The following is a 23340-nucleotide window of genomic DNA, read 5'->3' as shown; positions in this document are numbered from 1 at the left end:
TAGGTAACCCATTCCAGCGCTTCACCACTCTTCTAGTGAAATAGTTTTTTCCTAATATCCAACCTAGACCTCCCTCACTGCAACTTGAGACCATTGTTTCTTGTTCTGTCATCTGTCACCACTGAGAACAGCCGAGCTCCATCCCCTCTGGAATCCCCCTTCAGGTAGTTGAAGGCTGCTATCAAATCCCCCCTCACTCTTCTCTTCTGCAGACTAAATAAGCCCAGTTCCCTCATCCTTTCCTCATAAAAAATGGTTACTCGCCTTCTCATAACTGTTGTTCTTTGAGATGTGTTGTTCATGTCCATTACAATCAGGTGTGCACGTGCGCATGTTCATGGTAGCCAGAAGATTTTCCCCCTAGCAGCATCTGTCAGGTCGATCTGGGTGCCCCCTGGAGTCGCACCCTCATGACGCTCAATATAGAGCCCTGAAGAACAACAGTTATGAGAAGGTGAGTAACCATTTTTTCTTCTTTGAGTGCTTGTTCATGTTGATTCCAATCAGGTGACTCACAAGCCCAAGTTTAGGTGGTAGGGTCGGAGTCTTCCACTGATTGAAGCGCTGCTTGTCCGAAGGCCACATCATCTCTGGCCTGCTCGGTAATTGCATAGTGGGTGACAAAAGTATGGATGGAGGACTATGTCGCCGCTCTGCAGATTTCCTGAGTGGGAACCTGAGCCAGGAACACTGTTGATGAAGCCTGCGTCCTGGTAGAGTGCGCAGTGATTGGAGATGCAGGAACCCCCACCAGGTTGTAGCATTCACGAATACAGGACACTATCCATGACGAGATGTGTTGTGACAATATCGGCTGACCTTTCATTCTGTCCACCACTGCCACAAATAACTGGACTGACTTTCTGAACGGCTTTGTTCTCTCCATGTAGAAGGCTAGAGCCCTGCAGACATCCAGAGAGTACAGTCTCTGTTCCCTGCCACTGGAATGAGGCTTAGGGTAGAATACTGGGAGAAAGATGTCCTGGTTAATGTGAAACTGCGATACAACCTTTGGGAGGAAAGCAGGATGAGGCCTCAGCTGAACCTTGTCCTTATAGAACAAGGTGTAGGGAGGCTCTGACATTAGGGCCCTGAGCTCAGACACCCTCCTGGCTGAGGTTATTGCTACCAGGAATGCCACCTTGTAAGAGAGGTAGAGCATGGAACATGTTGCCAATGGTTCAAATGGTGGTCCCATGAGCCTAGAGAGGACCAGGTTAAGGTCCCAGGTGGGGACATGCTGATGGAAGTGAGGGTACAGTCTGTCGTCCTTTTAAAAATCGGCTGACCATAGGGTTAGCAGACACCGAGCAGCCCCCCACGCCCAGATGGAAGGCCGAAATAGCATCTAAGTGCACCCTTATTGAAGACAACAAAAGCCCCTGCTGCTTTTGATGGAGGAAGTAGTTCAGAATGAGCAGTACTGAGGCTAACGTCGGGGGACAAATGGCACTGCATAGACCAGATTGAAAATCTCTTCCACTTAGCAAGGTAGGTGGCTCTCATAGAGGGTTTCCTGCTACCAAGGAGGACTTGTCTAACCTGGTCTGAAAAGGAAAGCTCCATCGGGTTCAACCATGGAGCTTCCACGCCATGAGGTGAAGCGACTTGAGGTTCGGATGTTGAAGACGACCATGATCTTGCGTCAGAAGGTCCGGGAAGAGTGGAACAGTGACTGGGGCTTCCACGGACATGTCTAGGAGAGATATGTACTACTGCTGATGGGGCCAGGCTGGTGCTATCAATATGACCTGAGCTCGTTCCCTCCGGATCTTGAGGAGTACCTTGTGAACTAGTGGTATGGGAGTAAAGGAGATGGCCTCTCCATGGAAGGAGGAACGTGTCCGCTCTGGAGCCCAGGCTGTGATTCTGGAAGGAGCAGAATTGCTGGCACTTCCTGTTGTGTTGTGTGGTGAATAGGTCTATCTGGGGAAAGCCCCACCTCTGGAAGATTGAGAACGTGACTTCCGGGTGAAGGAACCACTCGTGGGTGTGAAACGACCTGCTGAGGTGATCCACCAGCTCATTCTCTACCCTGGGGAGGTACAACGCTTGCAGATGCGTTGAATGTTCTACACAGAAGTCCCACAGCATGAGGGCTTCCTGGCACAAGGGAGAGGAGCGTGCACCCCCATTTGTTGATATAGAACATTGCTGTTGTCTTGTCCATCTGATACACAATGTCCCATTAAGTGTGCACGGAAGGTCTGGCATGCACCATTCTCAGCTCTCTGACGTTGATGTAGAGAGCCAGATCCGCCTGAGACCAGAGACCCTGAGTCCTGCGGTCTCCCAGATGAGCTCCCCAGCCCAAGTCTGATGCGTCCATCACTAGCGAGAGAGATGGCTGCGGACTGGTGAAGGGGACCCCTGAGAACATCTCCTGAGGGTTGAGCCACCAGATGAGGGAGTCCATGACCGGGTGAGGCAGGATCACGATCCTATCCAAGCTGTTCCGGGCTGGGTGATACAATGACGCAAGCCACAACTGAAGAGGTTGAAGCCTGAGTCTGGCATGCTGCACCACCTAGGTATAGGCAGACATGTGTCTGAGAAGCTTCATGCAGTTTCTTGCTGTGGTGGTAGAAAACTGTCCAATGCCTCAAATGGTATCTGTCAGGGTCTGAAACCTTGCTTCTTGCCGGTATGGCCACAGCTTGGGTCGAGTCCAGTACTGTCCCTATAAACTCTATCCTCTGGACAGGGGACGGAGTCGATTTTGCTTTGTTTAGAAGGAGACCCAGGTGTCGAAGTCCTGGAGTGGCCCTTCATCAGCCAGTTGTCGAGGTACGGAAACATCTATACCTGGTGACTGCACAAGAACGCGTCAACTGCCATGCACTTAGTGAAGCCTCTAGGTGCTCCTACAGGCCAAACGGAAGGACTGTAAACTGGTAGTGGGTACCACTCACCACAAACCTTACGTACTTCCTGTGGAGCTGAGTGATTGCAATATGGGAATATGCGTCCCTCAAGTTGAGGGTGGCATACCAGTCTGCTGGATCCAGTGATGGGATGATTGAGGCCAAAGAGATCATGTGGAACTTGAGTTTCTTCACAAACTTGTTGAGTTTTTGCAGGTCCAGGATGGGCCTGAGGCCGCCTTTGGCTTTTGATATAAGGAAATACCGGGAGTAAAAGCCCTCGCCCCTGTACTCCTGAGGAACCTCCTTCACTGCCCCTAGAGATAGGAGTGACTGCACCTCCTGCATAAGGAGCTACTCATGAGAAGGGTCCCTGAAGAGGGATGGGGAAGGAGGATGGAAGGGTGGGTGAGCACAGAACTGGATGGAGTATCCCCTCTCTACTGTGCAGAGCACCAAAAGGTCCGAGGTGATACAGGACCATGCATGGTAGAAAGAGGATAGTCGGGACGAGAAGGTAAGGCGGGTGGGATCCAGTTGGGGATCTGGTGCACCGTCCTTGACCGCACCTTCAAAAGGCCTGTTTCAGCCCAGAGGGTGGCTTAGATTGGCCAGAGCCCTGTCCTGAGGATGGGTGCAGTCGCCTTCTGCCGTTCCTATTCCTCCTCTGTGAGCCATCCTGACGGTTCTGTGGCTGATAGAACCGTGGAGGAGGTTGCAGCCTAAAATGTTTATGCTGTGTAGTGGGAGTATGGAGGCCCAATGATTTGAGAGTGGCTATTGAATCCTTCAGGCTATGCAGCCTTTTATCCATCTTTTCAGAAAATAGAGCCGAACCCTTGTAGATCCTGAATAGTTTGTTGGATCTCATATGGCAAGCCTGAGATTTGGAGCCAGGAGCCCCTCCTCATAGCTATGCCTGTGGCCATGACACGAGTAGCCACATTCGCTGCATCCAGTACGGCTTGTAGTGAAGTCCCGGAAATAAGCTTCCCTTCCACCATGAGAGCCAAAAACTTGGTGCAGGAGTCCTGCGGCAACAGCTCTGCAAATTTAGCCATTGCCCCGCATGTGCTGAAGCAGTACCTCCTGATAATGGCCTGCTGATTTGAAATGCAGAGCTGTAAGCCTCCAATGGAGTAGAACTTTCTCCCATAAAGGTCAAGCTTTTTCACCTCCCGATTCATCGGGGAGGGTCCCTGGAAGCCCTGACGCTCATGTTGGTTGGCAGCATTGACCACGAGAGAGTCAGGTGTGGGATGTGTGTATAAATGCTCATAACCCTTGGACGGCACAAAGTAGCGTCTTTCGTTGCACTTAACCATAGGGGGCAATGAGGCTGGGGTCTGCCACAGTTTTCATGGTGTTAGAGATGGTCTTTATGAGGGGCAGGGCAATCCGTGCAGGTCCAGAGGGGGTGAGGAGGTCCACCATTGGATCTGCATCCTCCACTACCTCCTCCGCCTGAATGCCCAGGCCCTGGGAATCCCTCCACAAAATTGCTGCAGAACCCTGTTGTCTTCCAAGGCTGGGACTGTCACCGTGCCCTCCAATGCCTCATCTGGCGAGGACGAGGAAGAGACCCCCGTGAGGGGTGGCTGCTCCCTTCCTTCTGCACTCAAGGGATCCCGCGGCACCTGGGTTTCTTGGGCTAGTGCCAACCCATATGGTGTTGTGCCCCTCAGTATAGGGGCTGCATACACCGACGCAAGCAACGCCGGTGCCAAAAGTGCCATCAGCGCCAATGTCATCCTTGACATCGGACTCGCCGCCGGTGCCAGAATCGTCATTGGTGCCGGAGTCCCCGCCAATGCCGGGGTTGCCGGGACCCCCGGGCCCAGTGCTGGCTGCACTGGAGGCATTGAGATGGTAGCGAAGGGTGGTAATAGGCCTACCCCCGATCCTGCTGGTGCTGGTGGGGATACAAATAAGGCCGAGGCCACCAACGTCACCCTGGAATGAGATCCTTGGCTGCAACCTTGGCTTTCCTTTGAAATGCCCAGGGAGTCCAAAATAGCCATGGTGCCGGGGCTGCCATTGGGCGGGCCACGGTGCTGTGTAAGGGTGCCGGTGCCAAGCTGACATGGACCGTCTGCTCCTACTCCTCCGGGAATGATAGGAGCCCGACTCCGAGGTGTCTGAAAACAATGACCATGGGGGAGTGGTACTTCTTGGCACCAAGCTTTCACGCTGAGGGCTCGGGGATCAGAGTGACTGCTGGGTGTGCTCCGGTGCTGGGGAGTGGCCTCCGGTGTTGAAGGGAGGTGCAGCTCCTGGCTCGGCCTTGGCAAGCGAGGAAAGTCTGGACTCAATCGCCGTTCCATGTGGGCAGGAGTTGGCGTGACCATCACCAGTGGTGCAGCACTAGTGTGGCCTGACTCATGTCTCACAACGGCAGGCTCCTTAGGCCTAGCTGGGGGAGAGTGACCCCTCTCCGGCTTCTTCTTCTTTTGCAGCACCGACAATTGCAAATGGTGCCTGCATGTGGCATCTGAGCCACGAGTGGAGCAGGGACGGTGCCATGAGTCCTTATCCTTACCCGGCACCGGTGCTCGTGCTGATGGTGCCAGAGCGCTCTGCACTGAGGAGGAGGTATTTGGCGGATGGTCCATCGACACAGAGTCAGACTGGGGAATAGAGTGCTGCCTTCATCAATAGGACCTTCAGGCACTGTTCTCTATCTTTTGAAGTCCTGGGCTGAAAAGTCTTACAAATGGCACGACAATCCTTCTGATGGCCCTCTCCTAAACACTTAGACATGAGGTGTGAGGATTGCTTCTGGGTATACACTTGCTTCAGGCTTTGCAGGCTTTGAAGCCCGGAGACCCTGGTGTCAGGAGAGCGTAGGAGAGGATTCCCCTCCCCGCCCCCAGAAACTTATCTAACACTAATGAACTACTAACTATTAACCAACAATGGAAAACTAATGGAGAACAATGTAAGAAACTGCTAAATGCGCTTGTCAAGACATGAGCACAGGGAAGTTTCAGCTAACCATCACTGGCGGTAAGAAGGACCTGAAAGGGTCGTGGGTCAACAGGGCTCTATATTGGGCGCCATGAAGGCGTGACTCCAGGGGATGCCCAGGCCGACCTGATAGATGCTGCTAGGGGAAAAAATCTTCCAGCTACCGTGCACGTGCACGGCACACACCTGATTGGAATCAACATGAACAAGCACTTGAAGAAGAAGTCATGTGCCCTAGCCCCCTAATCATTTTTGTTGCCCTCCGCTGGACTCTCTACAATTTGTCCACGTCCTTTCTGTACTGGGGGGCCCAAAACTGGATGCAGTACTCCAGATGTGGCCTCACCAGTGCCCAGTGGGCACTCACCAGTGGAGTGGAGTGGCATGGAGCGGGGGAAGGGATAGCTCAGTGGTTTGAGCATTGGCCTGCTAAACCCAAGTTTGTGAGTTCAGCCCTTGAGGGGGCCATTTAGGGATGTGGGGCAAAAATGTGTCTGAGGATTAGTGTTGCTTTGAGTAGGGGGTTGGACTAGATGACCTCCAGAGGTCCCTTCCAACCCTGATATTCTATGATTCAATAGAGGGGAATAATCACTTGCCTCAATCTGCTGGCAATGCTCCTACTAATGCAGCCCTTTAGCCTTTTTGGAAACACTGTGACACAGCGAGGTGTCCTTAGGGGATCACAGCTGGGGAATTCCTGAGAAAACGGGGCCCAGAGAGAGATTTGCTCCCAGACAGCATGAAGGCTTGCTCTGCTTCAGCTGCACCTCTCTGGTCACACCAGGATCAGCAACAGTGGGGCTGATCCCACACCCTCCTTCACATGCCAGCACAGCTACCACAGAGACCTGGCAGGGAGACATGGAGGGCACTCAAGGGAGGCTTACGGGGAGGCATTCAGGGGCTTACAGATTCAAAGCAAATGATGCCAATAAATGAATGTTATAACTTATGGCTGTTTACAACACAGTAGCCCCCGGAGGTGCCAGTGTAGATTAGATCTGGGTGCTGCACCCACACACAGGGAGAGACTGGCCCTACCCCAGAGAGCTCTGCAGCTAAATGAGCACAGGGCTGGAGGGGAAATGGAGGCCAGGGACGTGATGTGATTTGCCCAAGGTCAGTGACTGAGGTGGGATGGACCCCGGTCTCCTGACTCCCAGGTCAGTGTCTTATTCACTAGCCCAGATAGGGCCTAATCATGTCCCCTCTCTCAATGTCAAAAGGAGGGGAGTGAAGGTTGTGTAGCATTCCCTGGGAATAAGTCAGCTGTTTCCCTCCTTAGCACAGGGTTGCTGGTGTGGGACGGGGTGGGGACCAGCTGGGAAATCTCCTAGTGTTGAGCCCATTGATTCTGCCCCTTTAGTAAAAAGCTGCCTTGAGTTTATCCTGCTGCTCCAGTTCTGCCCCAGTGACCTTTGAGGTGGGGGCTGGAGTGTGGGGGTGGGATAGAAATTTCCGCAGAAACTTAAAGTCACCAGTTTCTTTCGTTCCTTTTTCCTCCTTCGATCTGTAAAACCCTAACACTGTCCAGATCCTCCCTGTTGGCCCGGATCACTTCGTCCCACTCCATGTTGTTATTGTTCTGTTTCTGAGGAGGATTAGGGTGAGCTCCCCCTCCCATCCCCCCACCCACATATGGGATCCACAAATGCGCCTAGCATTTTCCACCGAGCTCAGCAGAAATTCACCCAGAAGGTCAATGACCAAAGAAAGGGACGATCCATCATAAAACAAACTGTTTTCATTTCCCAGGATAAAGGGGAGGGGGCTGGGATTGAGAAAAAGAACAAAACCATGAAAAGAAAACAACCCCAGCTCCTTCTCTGCAAAGACAACCTTCCCCATTTGCAGGAATGTGACAGCCAAAGCTCTTAATTTGATTATCGTAATTATTTCTTTACTAGAAATTTTTATAAACAGCCTCTTTTGAAATCCACGCTCAGGGAGCCAAATCTCCAGCTGAGTCCTGGGCGGAAGGACAGAGCAGAGGGAGGGTGGGGAGGAGAGAGAGCGAATGTGTGCATGCATGTGTGTGTGCGTGTGCATGCCTGCGTTGGGAAGGCATGGCTGCAGAACCGGCCTGAGACACTTTCTCAAGTTAAAAGGCTGTGAAAATGTTATGGTTCCCATGGCGATAAGTGGGCCCTAGCAGGCGTCTGCTAGGATTTCTCTGTTTCTCTGCCCTCAGCTTGTTCTATAAGTCCTTTAATTGTCTTTCTCCCACTCTCTGCCAATTTCTCCCTCTCCCTCAGCCCCCTTCTCTCTTCCGTCTTTATCTCTGAGTTTTGCACCCCCTTCTTTCACTGGGACTGGCTTCTGGGTCCCTCTTTCTGTGCCACGGTTCCTCGGCCCTTATCGTATACCAGTGCAGCCCCCTCCTCCCTCTGCCTCCCCATGCTCTGAATCCCCTTCTGCTTCCCTGTGTGGTCCCTCCCAGAGTCGGACTTTGAAATCTGTTGAAAGGAGCCCATTGTTGCCAAAATAAACAGCCTGTCATGTTAAATTACTCTCTCTCCTCTTTCATGTTTTTTAATTTTCTGTCCCCCCACTCTCCTGTCCTTTTGTGGTGGGGGCCATTCTCTCGCTCTGATGCTGACTCACCAGAGCTGTTAGCCAGGGAGCAGAGCCCAGATCCTAGGGCTTGCACCTGGCCCTTACTCCCCGAGGGTTTGAGCCAGCTTGTGCCATCTGCAGTGGCTGGTGTAGAAGCGATGGCTGTGGGAAGCTCGCAGCTGCTCCCTGTGTAGTGTACCCAGCAGGAAGGCTCTGGGGCACTTGCACGGGACGAGAGCGCACAGCTACAATATGTTTTGGGTCTGTTACGAATGCTGTGCTAGTGTTGTGTGACGGCCGTCACCAGGGACTGACCCCAGGACCCCCAGAGCTAAAAGCACGAGCTGCTACAGATTGAGCTAAAGAGTCAGCCCTCCATGGCTAGAGCTGCTGCTGCAAGGACTCCTCTCCTCTCTGGTGGGCATGGCATGGGGCCTGTAACACACTCCCTTGTGGGTGACAGTTGCATTGATGGCTGGACTCAGGGCAAAGCCCCAGTGCAGGTGAGGCCGAACTTGTCTCCTCTGTCAGACTGGCTTGCTTAGACTCTTGGCAAGCAGAGAGTTAACCCACAGTGCACAGATGACCCAGAACAGCCATACATACCTCCCTCCCCGCAGAGTCCCTCTCTCTTGCCAGCTCCTTTATGTGCTCGTTCAAGCTCTTGGCCTCTCTCTGATGGGCAGCCACTGCGTCTTCAAACTGAGCCTGGAAGGTGTGCAGCTCTCCAGTGATACTGGTGACTGTGTTCTGGGGGGGGGACCAGGAGGGGACAGTGCTGTCAGTGATGCTCAGTCTCCATGCCCAAGTGTGCCAGGCTGGCTGCATGCCGTGCTGCTTTACCTCTTGCACTCATGCTCCAACCAGCTAACCCCCATGTGTAACACACTCACCGTCGGCTGGCCCCACGGAGCCTGGAGCGTAAGAACTGTGGGGAGGAGTGTGCTGGTTTGCAGGACAAGGCTCTGTAAGCCAGTGGGTGATGCCAAAGGGCCGCTGCCTCCTCCCTAAGCCAGGTCATCCCCGGTGGCAGACAGTGCCCATGCTGCTTAAGGGCCCAGTGCTTTGCTTTACAGCTAGGGTGCACTGCAGAAGGCCCAGGTGACAGCCACCACCTTGGCCAGGGCCTGAACCAGAGACCTCCAGAGCTAAACATGAGGGCTGCTCCAGCTTGAGCTAAAGCTCCAGAACTGGGACTGTGACAGACTGGCATCCTCCGTGCATCAGACACAGGGGGCATGGAACACATGCGGGCCATCCCTGTCTTCCTCTGTCCAGCTCCTGCACTTCCACGCCGCGCAACTCCCCTCCCTGCCTTCCTGACATGTTTCCATGCACCTTACAACACAGTCACAGCAAGGCCTGGCTCCCATCCCACCCCCAGTGCTGTGCACTGGGAGGGACTGTGTGGTACTGCAGTGGAGTGAAAGGACTGTGAGTTCACAGTGAGGGCCATTTGCTTCCATGGGCCAATTCCCCATCCATGTAGATGTAAGTCAGAGGAGAATCAGGTTCACGAGGGGATTCACCCCTGTGCCTGTACTGAGCCCAATGTGTGCCCTTGATCCTTGGACTGCTGGAGCTGGTTAGCCTCCAGCCTGTCCAAGCAGCCTCACAGGCCAGCCTCTCCTGGGTATAGTGTCCCCCCAGCAGCTGGGAATGGCTGGGTTTAGCAATGTCCCAGCCATGCCCCCAGCACACCTCCTGGACCGGAGGGCTCGTGCAGGGCGTCATGCAGGGCAGCTATTCCAGCTCTGTGCCTGGAGGGAGCACCCTCCTCCTGTAGGTGGGCCTGACACTTGTGCTTGCACAAAGGGGTGAATTCCCCCACATAGGACAAGACAGCAGCCTGGCCTTGCACATGCAGTTGAGCAGGGGCATGGCCTCCCCACATATCCACTGCAGGAGCAGGCAGAGGTGTAGGGACTGAGCTGAGCTCCACTGCCAACATGCCTGCAAGCACAGCAATGCTGGCACATGGGGGTAGCAATCTGGTCTGGGCCAGCCCCCTTCTAGAAGCCGGGGGGGGGAAGGGGGCAGGAATTGTGCCTCTTAACCAGGGCTCCTAGCAAACGGGCGGCAGTCCATAGCGTTTAGCCAGGAAGGGTGTAAAGGGCATCGTCAGCTGTTTCCATATGTTCTCTTTTTCCCTTTTCATTGTGCTGGATGCCCGTTTTGAATCTTTACTGTGTCCCATGATCTGCCCAGGATTTTTTCTCTCCTGCATTTCTAATGGAACTAAAATTCGTAGAATCATAAAATGCAGAGATGGAAGACGACCTATTAGATCATCCACCTCAGGCCCCTGCCAATGCAGAACTGCTCCCTGCAGAACATTCCCGCGTGACTTGTCTAGACCAAGTATGAGCAGTTCCAGCGAAGGGGCTTCCAACACTTCCCTGAGAAAATTATTCCATGGTTTAATTGCCCTTATTGTTAGGAAATTTTTCCCGATGTCTAGCCTAAATTTTTGTTTGTGAAGTTTGATCCCATTATTTTGTCACTCCTCCCTGAACTACTCTATACAATCAGTCTCTCCGAACCTGCAATCACTTTTGTTGCCTCTCTCTGAATTGACTCCCGTTTGCCACTATCTTCCTTGAAATGGGGCATCCAAAACTGCTACACGCAGAATTCCAAAGGTGCTTGAACTAACCCGTTACCTCTCTGGGTTGGGATGTTACGGGCCAGATTCCCAGCCGGTGTAAATTAACGTAGGACCACTGACTTCCATGGAGTTATGCTGATTTGCACCAGCTGAAGATATAGCCTGTGGGGATACAGCCTATGGACCCCCAGGAAGTGACTGTTAAAACTGTAATCAACTCCAACAGGAGGAGCCTCAGACTTTCACCCAGCATGGTCAGTTTCTGCCCCCAGAACATGCTGTAGGGGGATAAAAAGGCTGCTATCCACTGTCACACCTCAGCATCTCCTCTCTGCTTTGTAGATTTATGCTTTCCCCCTGCGCCCAAAAGGTCCTAGACCCTAATCCTGCAAAACTCAAGTGCTTAACTTTACTCATATGAGCAATGCTACTGAACTCAGCAGGGTTCTTCAGCTGTGCGAGCGCTTGGGAGCTTGGGGCCCACTTAGATTTTTTTCCAAGTTAAAAGCTGGTTAATCTTGCCCATTTCTCTCCTCTCTCTGCGTCCATGTATATTTTCTCTGCAGCCTCCTGGATGTTTGCATTGATTTTATATTATCCAGGCTGCAGTGGGGATTCCTGGGATATCTGCATGAAAACACCTTCATTTGTGTGGTATCCCACCAGCAGGATTTATATGGCTACAGCGGATTTACTCATAAAGTATACACAGAGCATCCCCTGGCATTTCCTAGGGCTCCTCACAAACTAGGGCTTTCTGCTCTGGATGCAAGAAATAGCCTGTATCGAGATACTCCGCCTTAGGAGGGGCTTCAAAGCGATGCGCTCACCCTACCCATTTCTGTCTATATTACTGTATACCTAGTATTGCTACAAGCAGCCCCAAAGCCACCCAAAGCCAAGAGCATTTGACCACTCGCTCACTTGCACTGTTTCTCCTGTGTACTAAAGGGAGGCCCCAATTCTGCCAGCTAGTCCTCCCAAACGGCCCCTTGTCCATAGGGCACCATATTGACATCAGGCCTGTGTGGAACCGTACTCTAGTCAGCGTGGCTTTGGGTGGCCATGCACTTGGCAGGATCAGGGCTAGTGTCAGTGGTTTCCCTGAGATCTGTGTGGGTCTCTCACACAGCAACAGGGGAGACAAAACCGCACTTGAGCCGAGGACAGCACAAACCTGTCAAGGGGTTTCATGGGCAGGGGCAGCACCTGACACTACACTGAACTCATTTTTTGGAAGCTGACTAGATTACAAACTGTCTCTTTAAAACCCAGCATTTTATTGCAATCCTCTGACATGGGGCGGGGGTGGGGAGGAAGGACACACAACTCATCAGCTCTCTACAGACCTGATTCTGATGGCAGTTTTCCAGGTGTAAATCAGGGACAGCTCCAGCAAAGTCAATGGAGTTCAGTCAAGTGAGTGAGCAGAGCTGGGCCCAACATCTGCCAGTCTGGGGCATTCCACCAACAATAACGGTGACAAGTAAGCAAGGATGGAAGATCTGGGGGGCTACCAAGAAAGGGACGGATCCTCAGTTGGTGTAAATAGTACAGACCAGTGGACGTCAATGGAGCTTTGCTGATTCACACCAGCTGGGCGCGCGGCCCATTGACTTCCACAGAGCTATGCCAATTTACATCATCTGGGGCTCTGGCTCATTAACTTTCATGGTGCTATGCCAATTTACACCAGCTGGGGATCTGGCCTCATGTTTCATTGAGGGACTCTTAAGTGCTCCCAATGGGCCCATTATTCCACTCCCTGCTCTGCCGCTCTGTCACATGCAGCCTGGCCAGCAAAATTCTTTATAACTCTGAGAGATGTGTGGAGAAAAAGCAAACCAAAGCCTCGAGCTACAGGCAAAGATGCAGATGGGGCACGTGGCATCTGGGACTGAACAGGATTCCACTTCCCTTCTGTGTTTTGAAGGGCTTGTCTGCGAACTAACGAGGCATAAACTGTAGAGCACTCTAACTGCCCCCTGGAGACCCTGCTAGTGTGCTCTAAGTAGCACCTAGTGCGTGTACCATAGCTCTGTTTGAAGCAGGACTGCATCGGCACAAACTAGCTGCCTTTTAAAACTTGTCAGCAGAGTCTACACAGTGCAGTTAGAGCACTACACACTACAGCATTCTACAATTCACACCCCTCTAGTTCACACTGCGGTGCTGGGTAGATAAGTCCTTAAGGCTACACTGGCCCATGAGTTGCCATCTGAGCAGAGAACTCATCTGGGCTGGAGGGGTGGGGAAGCTCCAGGAAATGAGCGACTCTTAGGCAAGGTCTTTTTTTCTGGTGCCAGAAGCTGTTTTACTGGGTTGCAGGCTACATATGATTTCTCCAAGGAATGTCAATTTCAGAGCCATGCATAGAACAGGATGAAGAAATACAAGGCAGCTTCCAGCACTTCATTGCAACACACGGGCTCCCTGGAGATGCCTCTGTGGCTTAGACTCACTCTCTGCCCTGCCCATTCTCTCTTTGGTAGAACCCCCTCCTTACACGACTGTAAGGCACTGCCCACAGCACACAAACAGGAGAGAACTTATATAATCAAACCATCTTTGCCTTAACCCCTTGGCTGCTGAGTCCAGCAGCAACAAGACCACACCAATTAATGAATTATGTGTGGTACATCCTCAGCAGTGTATTCTCAGTGTAAATCCATGGCAATGCCAGGAAAGTCATTCTGGAGGGAGCTAATGATAGAGCACTGTGGGTGTCAGAAGAGGAACCATCCAAGATGACCCTGCAGGAGTGTTTGGTAGGTGAGCAGGGCCTTTCTAGCCAGAGGAGAGCATGATTAGCTGTGTCTAGGGGAGCGCACAGCTAGGCTAAAAGGCTGTGCAGCTTGGCCAGGGAGAGGCTGTTGGTGACCTGGCTAAGGGCAGTTTGAGAAGAAGAGGGGCAGGCAGCCAAACTGCAGGAGGTGTAAATGGGGGAAGTTGAGGCAGTGGGAGTATAGCATGTGCTTGAGAAGTATGGAGGAGGGTTGGCAGCTAGAGAGGAAGGTAGGGTCAAGGAACTATCTCGGAGGACAGGGAGACAGCAGATTGGTTGGAGGCAGAGTACAGGAGCCAGGTAACCAGCAATATCTGAGGACAAGGAAGAGAGATGGACTAAGGTGCGTTCAAGGGAGGTCAAGAGTGCAGCGGGATTTGGGCTGAGATATGGGCTAGAGTAGTGGTTCTCAACCAGGGGTACACGTGCCCCTGGGAGTACACAGAGGTCTTCCCAGGGGTACATCAACTGATCTAGATGTTTGCCTAGTTTTACAACAGGCTACATAAAAAGCACTAGTGAAGTCAGTACAAACTAAAATTTCATACAATGACTTGTTTATACTGATCTATATACTATACATTGAAATGTAAGTACAAGATTTATATTCCAGTTGATTTATTTGATAATTATATGGTAAAAATGGGGCAGTAGCAATGTTTCAGTACTCATGTGCTGTGACACTTTTGTATGTTTATGTCTGATTTTGTAAGCAAGTAATTTTTAAGTGAGGTGACACATGGGGAAACACAAAACAAATCAGTCTCCGGAAAGGGGTACAGTAGTCCGGAAAGGTTGAGAGCCACTGGGCTAAAGGATACCACATGGAACTGGGCTCAAAAGATGTGGCTTCTGATCCTGCCTCTGCCACTGACTTGCTGTGTGACCTAAAGGGTGTCACTTCCCCTCGCTGATGTGACACTCAGAGAGGGAGAATGCTGTGGGAGAGTAGCCATGATGGGGGAGGGATAATTGTCCTTAGCACATCCATGGCACTTGATGTCTTCTAACCATAATCAAAGCCAATCAAGTAATTAAAGATCTAATTAAATCCTGCTTTGTGGCCTCATCACAAATCTTCAAAACGCCTGATGTTCCCATGGATGAATGTTCCACAGCAGGCTTTGGCAGCCTTGATTTGTGCCCCAAGCCCAGCATAAATCTCTGTGTGTGAGAACGTGGGGTGCAGAGGAAAGGTGGCTGTACAGTGTATGCATTACTATGGGTGTCACACACAGAGAAAGCTCTGCACATGCCTTTCCTTTCTTCCTGAGGATTTTCTCCCTTTCCCCCTCCCTCCCCGCCCCATCTCCATCTTTTGTGCTCTCTCAATTTTGTCCTTTGCTTCTTTTCCTGCTCTCCCTCCATGTTGCCTCCTCCCCTACCTGCTCATCCATGGTTTCATCCCCATTCCTTGCCCTCCACTTCTGGCCCTTCTCTATTCTTTCCCTTCACTGCTCTGCCTGGATTATCCTCAGCCTCCACCCTGCTTCCCTCTATGAGCAAGCAATGAAGCAAAGCAAAACTGACCAGCTCTGTCCATTTCATCTTGTTTCTGGGCTAGCCTTGAGAAGAACTCAGGAAAGTGAAACTGACTAGATCCTGTTTTGCTATTTCTCTCACATGTAATGGAAGGGAAGGCAGTAAGGAGAGGTGTTTTGTGCCACCCTCTGGCCTGCACTCCTCGGTATGTTAATCCCTATGCTAGAGAAATCTGCTGCTGGAATGTATATTAGTGACTATTATTATTGTCTATATAATGCAATGTAATGTGTGTGTGCATTAATCTTTAGAGGTAGCTAAAAACACAGGTCCAGCAACAAAGGGTTTACAGTCTAGTTATTCGCACAGTTGCACATCCCACATAGGGGTTAAAGATGAAAGTCCAATCCTTTCCTCATAGTAATCAAGGGAACTTTTTTTGTTGACTTCAATGAGAATACAACTGGGCCCAGGGAATCAAATGGAACATTTTCCAAGGGAACAAAGTCTCTCCCCTTTTGATCACACCACTACACCACAGCAGGTTATTTCCATTCCTCCCACTCAGTGATATTTGGGGATAGGGGATTGTTTACAGTCATTGAGGAAAGTTTTTTTTTTTGCATTTGATTTCCCTTTGGTTCCCAACCAATCTTACCAATGTCAATGCTTTGCAGATGAGTTCTGGTTGGAGTTTTATATCCTTCTTGTACTGTTTGTTTGGTGTTACGGGACTATTCTTTAACGTGCATGTTCTCGTTTGGAATGATCTATCTGGTGGCTGAGCCCCTGCTGATGTCATGCATAATTTTTCTGATTGTAAAACCAAACCAAACCACCCAACATTATGCTAGCTCACTGAAATCTCACAATGGAATTCTGCAAGCATAAGCAATGGTCAAGCACACAGCGGTGCCGATGTGCCTTAATTCTGGCCCATAACAGGACTCTATGCAGAGTTATGTGTCTCTGATAACAACAAACTTCAGCCAGGTAGTAGATTTAGACTGGCCAAGTCATCTAACTTGTAAGATCAGTCACATTTTCAGTGCATGGAGGAGGCTGTGATAAATGAAGGGGGCAGGGGGGAGTAGCTCCCTTTTATGGACACCCAGCCAGCCAGTAGTTAAACCTCTTAGTAGCTGTTCTCTAATTGCTCTACCTGTAAAGGGTTAAAAAGTCTCCCTGCGATGCATAGGTAAAAGGAAGTGAGTGGGCACCTGGCCAAAAGAGTCAATGGGAAGGCTAGAACTTTTTAAAATGGAACCAAGACTCCCCTTTTGTCTTTCTGTCTGTTGTTGTTCTCCCGGGGAGAGGAGGACAGGACAGCAGTTATGCTGTAAGAAGCTTGGGCCAGGTATGAAAAAATCATCAGTATCATACCTAGAAACTACTAATTTAAAACCCCAGATATGTAAGTAGATCAGGAAATATCTAGGAAGATGTGATTAGGTTAATCCCTTTTATTTAATTATGGCTTGTGGATTCCTCTGTGCTAACCCCAGGTGCTTTTGTTTTGCTTGTACCCGTTAAGTTGGACCTCAAAAAAGCTACTCTTGATGCTTAATCCTTGTAGTTGCTCTTTTAAAATTTAGCAATAGCCTGAGTTCCCAAATGTATTTTCTTTCTTTTTTTTATTAATAAAATTTACCTTTTTTTAGAACAAAATTGGATTTTTGTGTCTTAAGAGGTTTGTGCACATGTTGTTTAATTAACTGGTGGCAACAGCTAATTTCCTTTTTTCCCCTCCTCTTTCTCAGCTCTTCCCAGTGGGGGAGTGGTGAAAGGGCTTGAGGGTACCCCTCAGGAAGGAATTCCCAAGTGCGCCTTCCTGGGCTCTCAAAGGGGTTCTGCATTTGGGTGGTGGCAGCATCTAACAATCCGAGATCAGAGAGAAGCTGTAACCTTGGGAGTTTAATATAAGCCTGGAGTGGCCAGTATTAATTTTTAGAATCCTTGCGGGCCCCCACCTTCTGCACTCGTAGTGCCAGAGTGGGGAATTAGCCTTAACAGAGGCACTGAAAGACTTCTCCCCCTGAAGAGGGTTTTTATTCTCATAGCAAGGCTCAGTCTAAATGAAGAAGTTGTGGCAGTCTAGTGTGTATTGATGTAAATGGACCAATGTAGCTGCATTGACTGTGTGTCCACACTGTGCACATGCCCCAGGTTAAAGCTACTTCCCCTTTGAAGCTTCACATCCACATTTCACAGTGCTGTACTGCCAGAAGTGTATTGCACTGCAGGTAGGTATCCCAGGCACCAACTGCTGTTTCTAGGCACTATGCATTCTGGGTACTTTTCACAGCAGATTAGGGGATACCAGTCAGCGTGCAGAGGAACTGTCCGACTATGGATTCAACTCCTATCATCCCTCCTGTTGAATCCCAGAATTCATCTGGAGCTTGCTGGCCCAGGCCATTTTCAAACAATTGGCTAGCAACATGGAGGATAAACAGGCAATCCTGTCCATTACTGATACTCATCAGCTTCAGTGGGATCACTCACATGCCTGAAATTCGACACGTGCTTAAGCACCTTCCTGCTGCAGGGCTGGCCACAGCAGAACTCCTGCAGGGCACATGACTGTTTGGGCCACACAGTGTCTAGAGAAGGATCTGAGCTCACCTTATCCTGCTCCTGGCGGTTCAGAGCCTCCAGCTTCACCCGGTCGATCTCCATTCTGGCATTCATAAGCTCCCGCTGGGCCTCGCTGAGCTTCTCTGACAGCAGACTCTTCTCCGTTTCCTTCAGGGACAGTGCCTGGCAGGGTGCAACAGACAGGAGCCATCATTTAAGAATGGCACACATGGAAGGACAAGTGCAGGAACTCAGCATGTTGGGACGGAAGAACATTCTCCACAGGTACCCCCTGCTAGGACTGCAGTGGCTGCACGCTTCCTTGCAGCTAGCACTGTTATGCCATTCAATAGAGAGCCTCCTGCTGGCCCAGGCTGGGCCTGTAGTAGCTGTGGGGTTACCCACACCCAGCACTTTATATCACCCCCCACAGCGCCTCCCGTTGGCACAGGCTGGGCCTGAAGTAGACTCACTGACACATAGACTTTAAGGTCAGAAGGGTCTATCATGATCATCTAGTCTGACCTTCTGCACATCGCAGGCCACGGAACCTCACCCACCCACTCCTGTAACAGACCCCGAACCTCTGGCTGAGTTACTGAAGTCCTCAAATCACGATTTAAAGACTTCATGTTACAGAGAATCCACCATTTACACTAGTTTAAACCTGCAAGTCACCCTGTCCCATGCTGCACAGGAAGGCGAAACCCCGCCAGGGTCTCTGCCAATCTGAGCTGGGGAAAAATTCCTTCTCAATTCCAAATATAGCAATCAATTAGACCCTGAGTATTTCAACAAGACCCACCAGCCAGACACCTGGGAAAGAATTCTCTGTAGTAACTCAAAGTCCTTCCCATCTAGTGTCCCATCTCTGGCCATTGGAGATATTTGCTGCTAGCAGTTGCAGATTGGCTATATGCCATTGTAGGCAACCTCAACATACCATCCCCACCATAAATTTATCAAGCTCAGGCTTGAAGCCAGTTAGATTTTTTGCTCCCACTGCTCCCCTTGGAAGGCTGTTCCAGAACTTCACTCCTCTGATGGTTAGAAACCTTCACATATTTCAAGCCTAAACTTGTTGATGGCCAGTTTATAGCCATTTGTTCTTGTGTCTGCATTGGTGCTTAACTTAAATAACTCCTCTCCCTCCCTGGTGTTTATCCCTCTGATGTATTTATAGAGCGCAATCATATCTCCCTTCAGCCTTCATTTGGTTAGGCTAAACAAGCCAAGCTCCTTAAGTCTCCTTTTGTAAGGTATGTTCTCCATTCCTCTGGGTTCCCCACAGCCAGCACGCTATACCACTCCCCCAGTGCCTTCCACTGGGAGAGGCCGGGACTGGAGCTTTCCTGCAGCCATTGCTCCTCCAGGACCATTGCTCTCCCTGCTTACCTTCTGCTTGTCATTCTCCAACAGGAGGAGGCTTTCATCCCGCTCCTGCTGCAAACTCAGTACTTCCTCAGCCAGCTCCTCTTTCTCAGCCTCATATTTGGACAGCAGCTCCTCCTTCTCCTGGTGCAGCCGGTGCACAGCCTCTTCCTTCTCCTCCCTCAGTGCCAGATACAGACTCTCCTGACATCGAGCAAGAGCAGAGCAGGCCATTAGGACAGGTCTGGATGGGGACAGACCTTCCTGAGAAGTTACAGCCCTCACCCTGCTGCTGTGCAGAGCCATGTGGCACTCCATACAGGGCTTGCCAGACAGAGGTCAGGGAGAGCGTTAATGCTGTAATGGCCCAGCTACGGTACAGGTCATGCTTCCAGCCAGCACGGAGGAGAACGCTTAGGACAAAGAATACACAATGTAGCTAGGGTCCCAGGACTGCCTGTGATCTGGAGTCTTCACCATATTACTATGGTGGAGGAGAGGAAGGTGATCAGGAACAGTCAACATGGATTCACCAAGGGCAAGTCATACCTGACCAACCTGATTGCCTTCTATGATGAGATAATTGGCTCTGTGAATATGGGGAAAGCAGTGGATGTGATATATCTTGACTTTAGCGAAGCTTTTGATACGATGTCCCATAGTATTCTTGCCAGCAAGTTAAAGAAGTATGGATTAGATGAATGGACTAAAAGGTGGAAAGAAAGCTGGCTAGATTGTCGGGCTTAACAGGTAGTGATCAATGGCTCGATGTCTAGTTGTCAGCCGGTATCAAGTGGAGTACTCCAGGGGTCGGTCCTGGTGCCGGTTTTGTTCAACATCTTTATTAATGATCTGAATGATGGGATGAATTGCACCCTCAGCAAGTTCACAGATGACACTAAACTGGAGGGAGAGGTAGATAAGCTGGAGGGTAGGGATAGAGTCCAGAGTGACCCAGACAAATTGGAGGATTGGGCCAAAAGAAATCTGATGAGGTTCAACAAGGACAAGTGCAGAGTCCTGTACTTAGGAAGGAAGAATCCCACGCACTGCTACAGGCTGGGGACCGACTGGCTAAGCAGCAGTGCTGCAGAAAAGGACCTGGGGATTACAGTGGATGAGAAGCTGGATATGAGTCAGCAGTGTGCCCTTGTTGCCAAGAAGGCCAACGGCATATTGGGCTGTATTAGTAGGAGCACTGCCAGCAGATCGAGAGAAGTGATTATTCCCCTCTATTCGGCACTAGTGAGGCCACACCTGGAGTATTGTGTCCAGTTTTGGTCCCCCACTACAGAAGGGATGTGGACAAATTGGAGAGTCCAGCAGAGGTCAACGAAAATGATTAGGGGTCTGGGGCACATGACTTACGAGGAGATGCTGAGGGAACTGGGCTTATTTAGTTTGCAGAAGAGAAGAGTGAAAGGGAATTTGATGGCAGCCTTCAACTACCTGAAGGGGAGTTCCAGAGAGGATGGAGCTAGGCTGTTCTCAGTGGTGGCAGATGACAGAACAAGGAGTAATGGTCTCAAGTTGCAGCGGGGGAGGTCTAGGTTGGATATTAGGAAACACTATTTCACTGGGAGGGTGGTGAAGCATTGGAATGGGTTACCTAGGGAGGTGGTGAAATCTCCATCCTTAGAGATTTTTAAGGCCTGGCTTGACAAAGCCCTGGATGGGATGATTTAGTTGGTGTTGGCCCTGCTTTGAGCAGGGGATTGGACTAGATGACCTCCTGAGGTCTCTTCCACCCCTAATATTCTACAATTCTATGTGCTACTTGCTTACTATAGTGCCACTATTAGGGGCAGGACAGTTTGGATGTATAACCAACTGTAGGGCAATCAAGATTGGATCCACAGCCCATTGAAGTCAATGGAAGACTTTGCATTGAGCTCAGTGGGCGTTGGATCAGAAACCACTGTTCAACAGTGGCAGCACAAGTTCACTGCACCCATTGATGTTGTCCAGTTCACTTGCAGCAGATCTTGTTTCCACTGTAAAGTTTGTCCTCTCACACCCAGTGGTGTTAATCAGGAACTATTCCTACTGAGTCAATAGAGATACAGCAGCATAAATTGGGTGTCTGTGAGAGGAGCACAAGACCTGGTGTCCTGCCATGCCATATTCTGCTGAAAAGTCTTGCACAAAAGATCTCAGGAGGATAGCAGTCGGACTGGATCATCAGAAGCTGCAGGGTGTCCCTTCTGGCAGCTCAATACTGCTCAGCACAATTCCCTTCTCACTGCCTTGTCCATAGAGTCACAGATTTGCAGGCCAGAAGGCAGAGTTGTGATGCAGGTCTGACCCTACACAGCCCAAGCCAGAGGACCTCCCACAGGCATTCCTCCATCAAGCCCAGCCCCTGTGTTGAGCTAGAGCAGGGGTCAGCAACCTTTCAGAAGTGGTGTGCCGAGTCTTCATTTATTCACTCTGATTTAAGGTTTCACGTCCCAGTAATACATTTTAACATTTTTAGAAGGTCTCTTTCTATAAGTCTATAATATATAACTAAACTATTGTTGTATGTAAAGTAAAGAAGGTTTTTTAAATGTTTAAGAAGCTTCATTTAAAATTAAATTAAAATGCAGAGCCCCCCGGACTGGTGGCCAGGACCCAGGCAGTGTGAGTGCCACTGAAAATCAGTTTGCGTGCCGCCTTCGGCATGTGTGCCATAGGTTGCCTACCCCTGAGCTAGAGAGTCCCTTTCCAAATGACACCCATCCTCCCTGACAGACTCCAAGGGCCACACAGGCCACCATGTCCTGCATAAGGTGCCCCTTAATACGTTACTGAGGGGTCACCGTGCCCTGGATAAAGCCTCATGGTACATTACCCAAGGGTCACCATGCCCCAGGTAAGGTGTACCATGGTATATTACCCAGGGGTCACTGTGCCCTACGTAAGGTGTCCCAAGGTACGTTACCCAGGGGTCACCAGACCCCGGGTAAGGCACCCTGTGATAAATGAAAAGGGAGGGGGGTAGCTCCCTTTTATGGACACTCAGCCAGCCAGTAGCTATAAAATCCCTCTTAGAAGTTGTTCTCTAATTGCTCTACTTGTAAAGGATTAAAAAGTCTCACTGCTATGCATAGGTACAAGGAAGTGAGTGGGCACCTGGCCAAAAGAGCCAATGGGAAGGCTAGAACTTTTAAAAATTGAAACAAAGATTCCCCTTTGATCTGTCTGTTTGTTCTCCCGGGGAGAAGCGAACAGGGCAACAACTATGCTGTAAGAAGCTTGGGGCCTGGTATGAAAAATCCCCGATATCATACCTAGAAACTACTCATCTGAAATCCCAATATGTAACTAGATCAGGAAATGTCTAGGAAGACGTGATTAGGTTTATCTCTTTATTTCTTTATGGCTTATGGACTCCTCTGTGCTAACCCCAGGTGCTTTTGTTTTGCTTATAACCTTTAAGCTGGACTTCAAGAAAACTATTCTTGGTGCTTAATCCTTGTAGTTACTCTTTTGAAATCTAGCAAATACCTGAGTTTCCAAATGTATTTTCTTTCTTTTTAAAAAAAATAAAATTTATCTTTTTTTTAAGAACAAGATTGATTTTCTGTGTCCTAAGAGGTTGTGCACATGTTTTTTAGTTAGCTGGTGAAAACAGCTGATTCTCTCTCCCCCCCCACCCTTTCTCAGCTCTTCCCCGGAGGGGGGTGAAAGGGCTTAAGGGTATCTCATAGGAAGGAATTCCCAAGTGTGCCTTCCTGGGCTCTCAAAGGGGTTCTGCACTTGGTTGGTGGCAACATCTACCAAACCGAGGTCAGAAAAAAGCTGTAACCTTGGGAGTTTAATATAAGCCTGGAGTGGCCAGTATTAATTTTTAAGAATCCTTGCGGGCCCCCACCTTCTGCACTCAAAGTGCCAGATTGGGGAATTAGCCTTGACATGGTGGCAGAGCGGTGGGATCATTTTGAACCAGAAGCACAGACCTCAGGATTTTAAAAGGACACATTTTTCCTTTTGACAGGTTTCAGAGTAGCAGCCGTGTTAGTCTGTATCCGCAAAAAGAAGAACAGGAGTACTTGTGGCACCTTAGAGACTAACAAATTTATTAGAGCATAAGCTTTCGTGGACTACAGCCCACTTCTTCGGATGCATATAGAATGGAACATATA

At 50.1% G+C, this 23340-nt stretch overlaps 1 protein-coding gene across 1 annotated transcript in view; it reads right to left on the bottom strand.

Annotated features, from left to right (window-relative positions):
* Positions 1 to 23340, bottom strand: part of CROCC2 (ciliary rootlet coiled-coil, rootletin family member 2) — a 177731-nt gene that overhangs the window by 52394 nt on the left and 101997 nt on the right. Inside the window, exons 21-23 of the mRNA XM_034781674.1 lie at positions 19238 to 19417; positions 17891 to 18025; positions 8997 to 9140 (exon numbers count right to left, since the gene is read on the bottom strand). Coding sequence (XP_034637565.1) covers positions 8997 to 9140; positions 17891 to 18025; positions 19238 to 19417 — 459 coding nt within the window. The remainder of the gene's footprint in view (positions 1 to 8996; positions 9141 to 17890; positions 18026 to 19237; positions 19418 to 23340) is intronic.

This window comes from Trachemys scripta, chromosome 9 (assembly GCF_013100865.1).
Source record: "Trachemys scripta elegans isolate TJP31775 chromosome 9, CAS_Tse_1.0, whole genome shotgun sequence".
Taxonomy (NCBI): Eukaryota; Metazoa; Chordata; order Testudines; family Emydidae; genus Trachemys; species Trachemys scripta.
The sequence above is the reverse complement of the archived record's forward strand: the minus strand, read 5'-3'. Positions and strand labels throughout refer to the sequence as shown.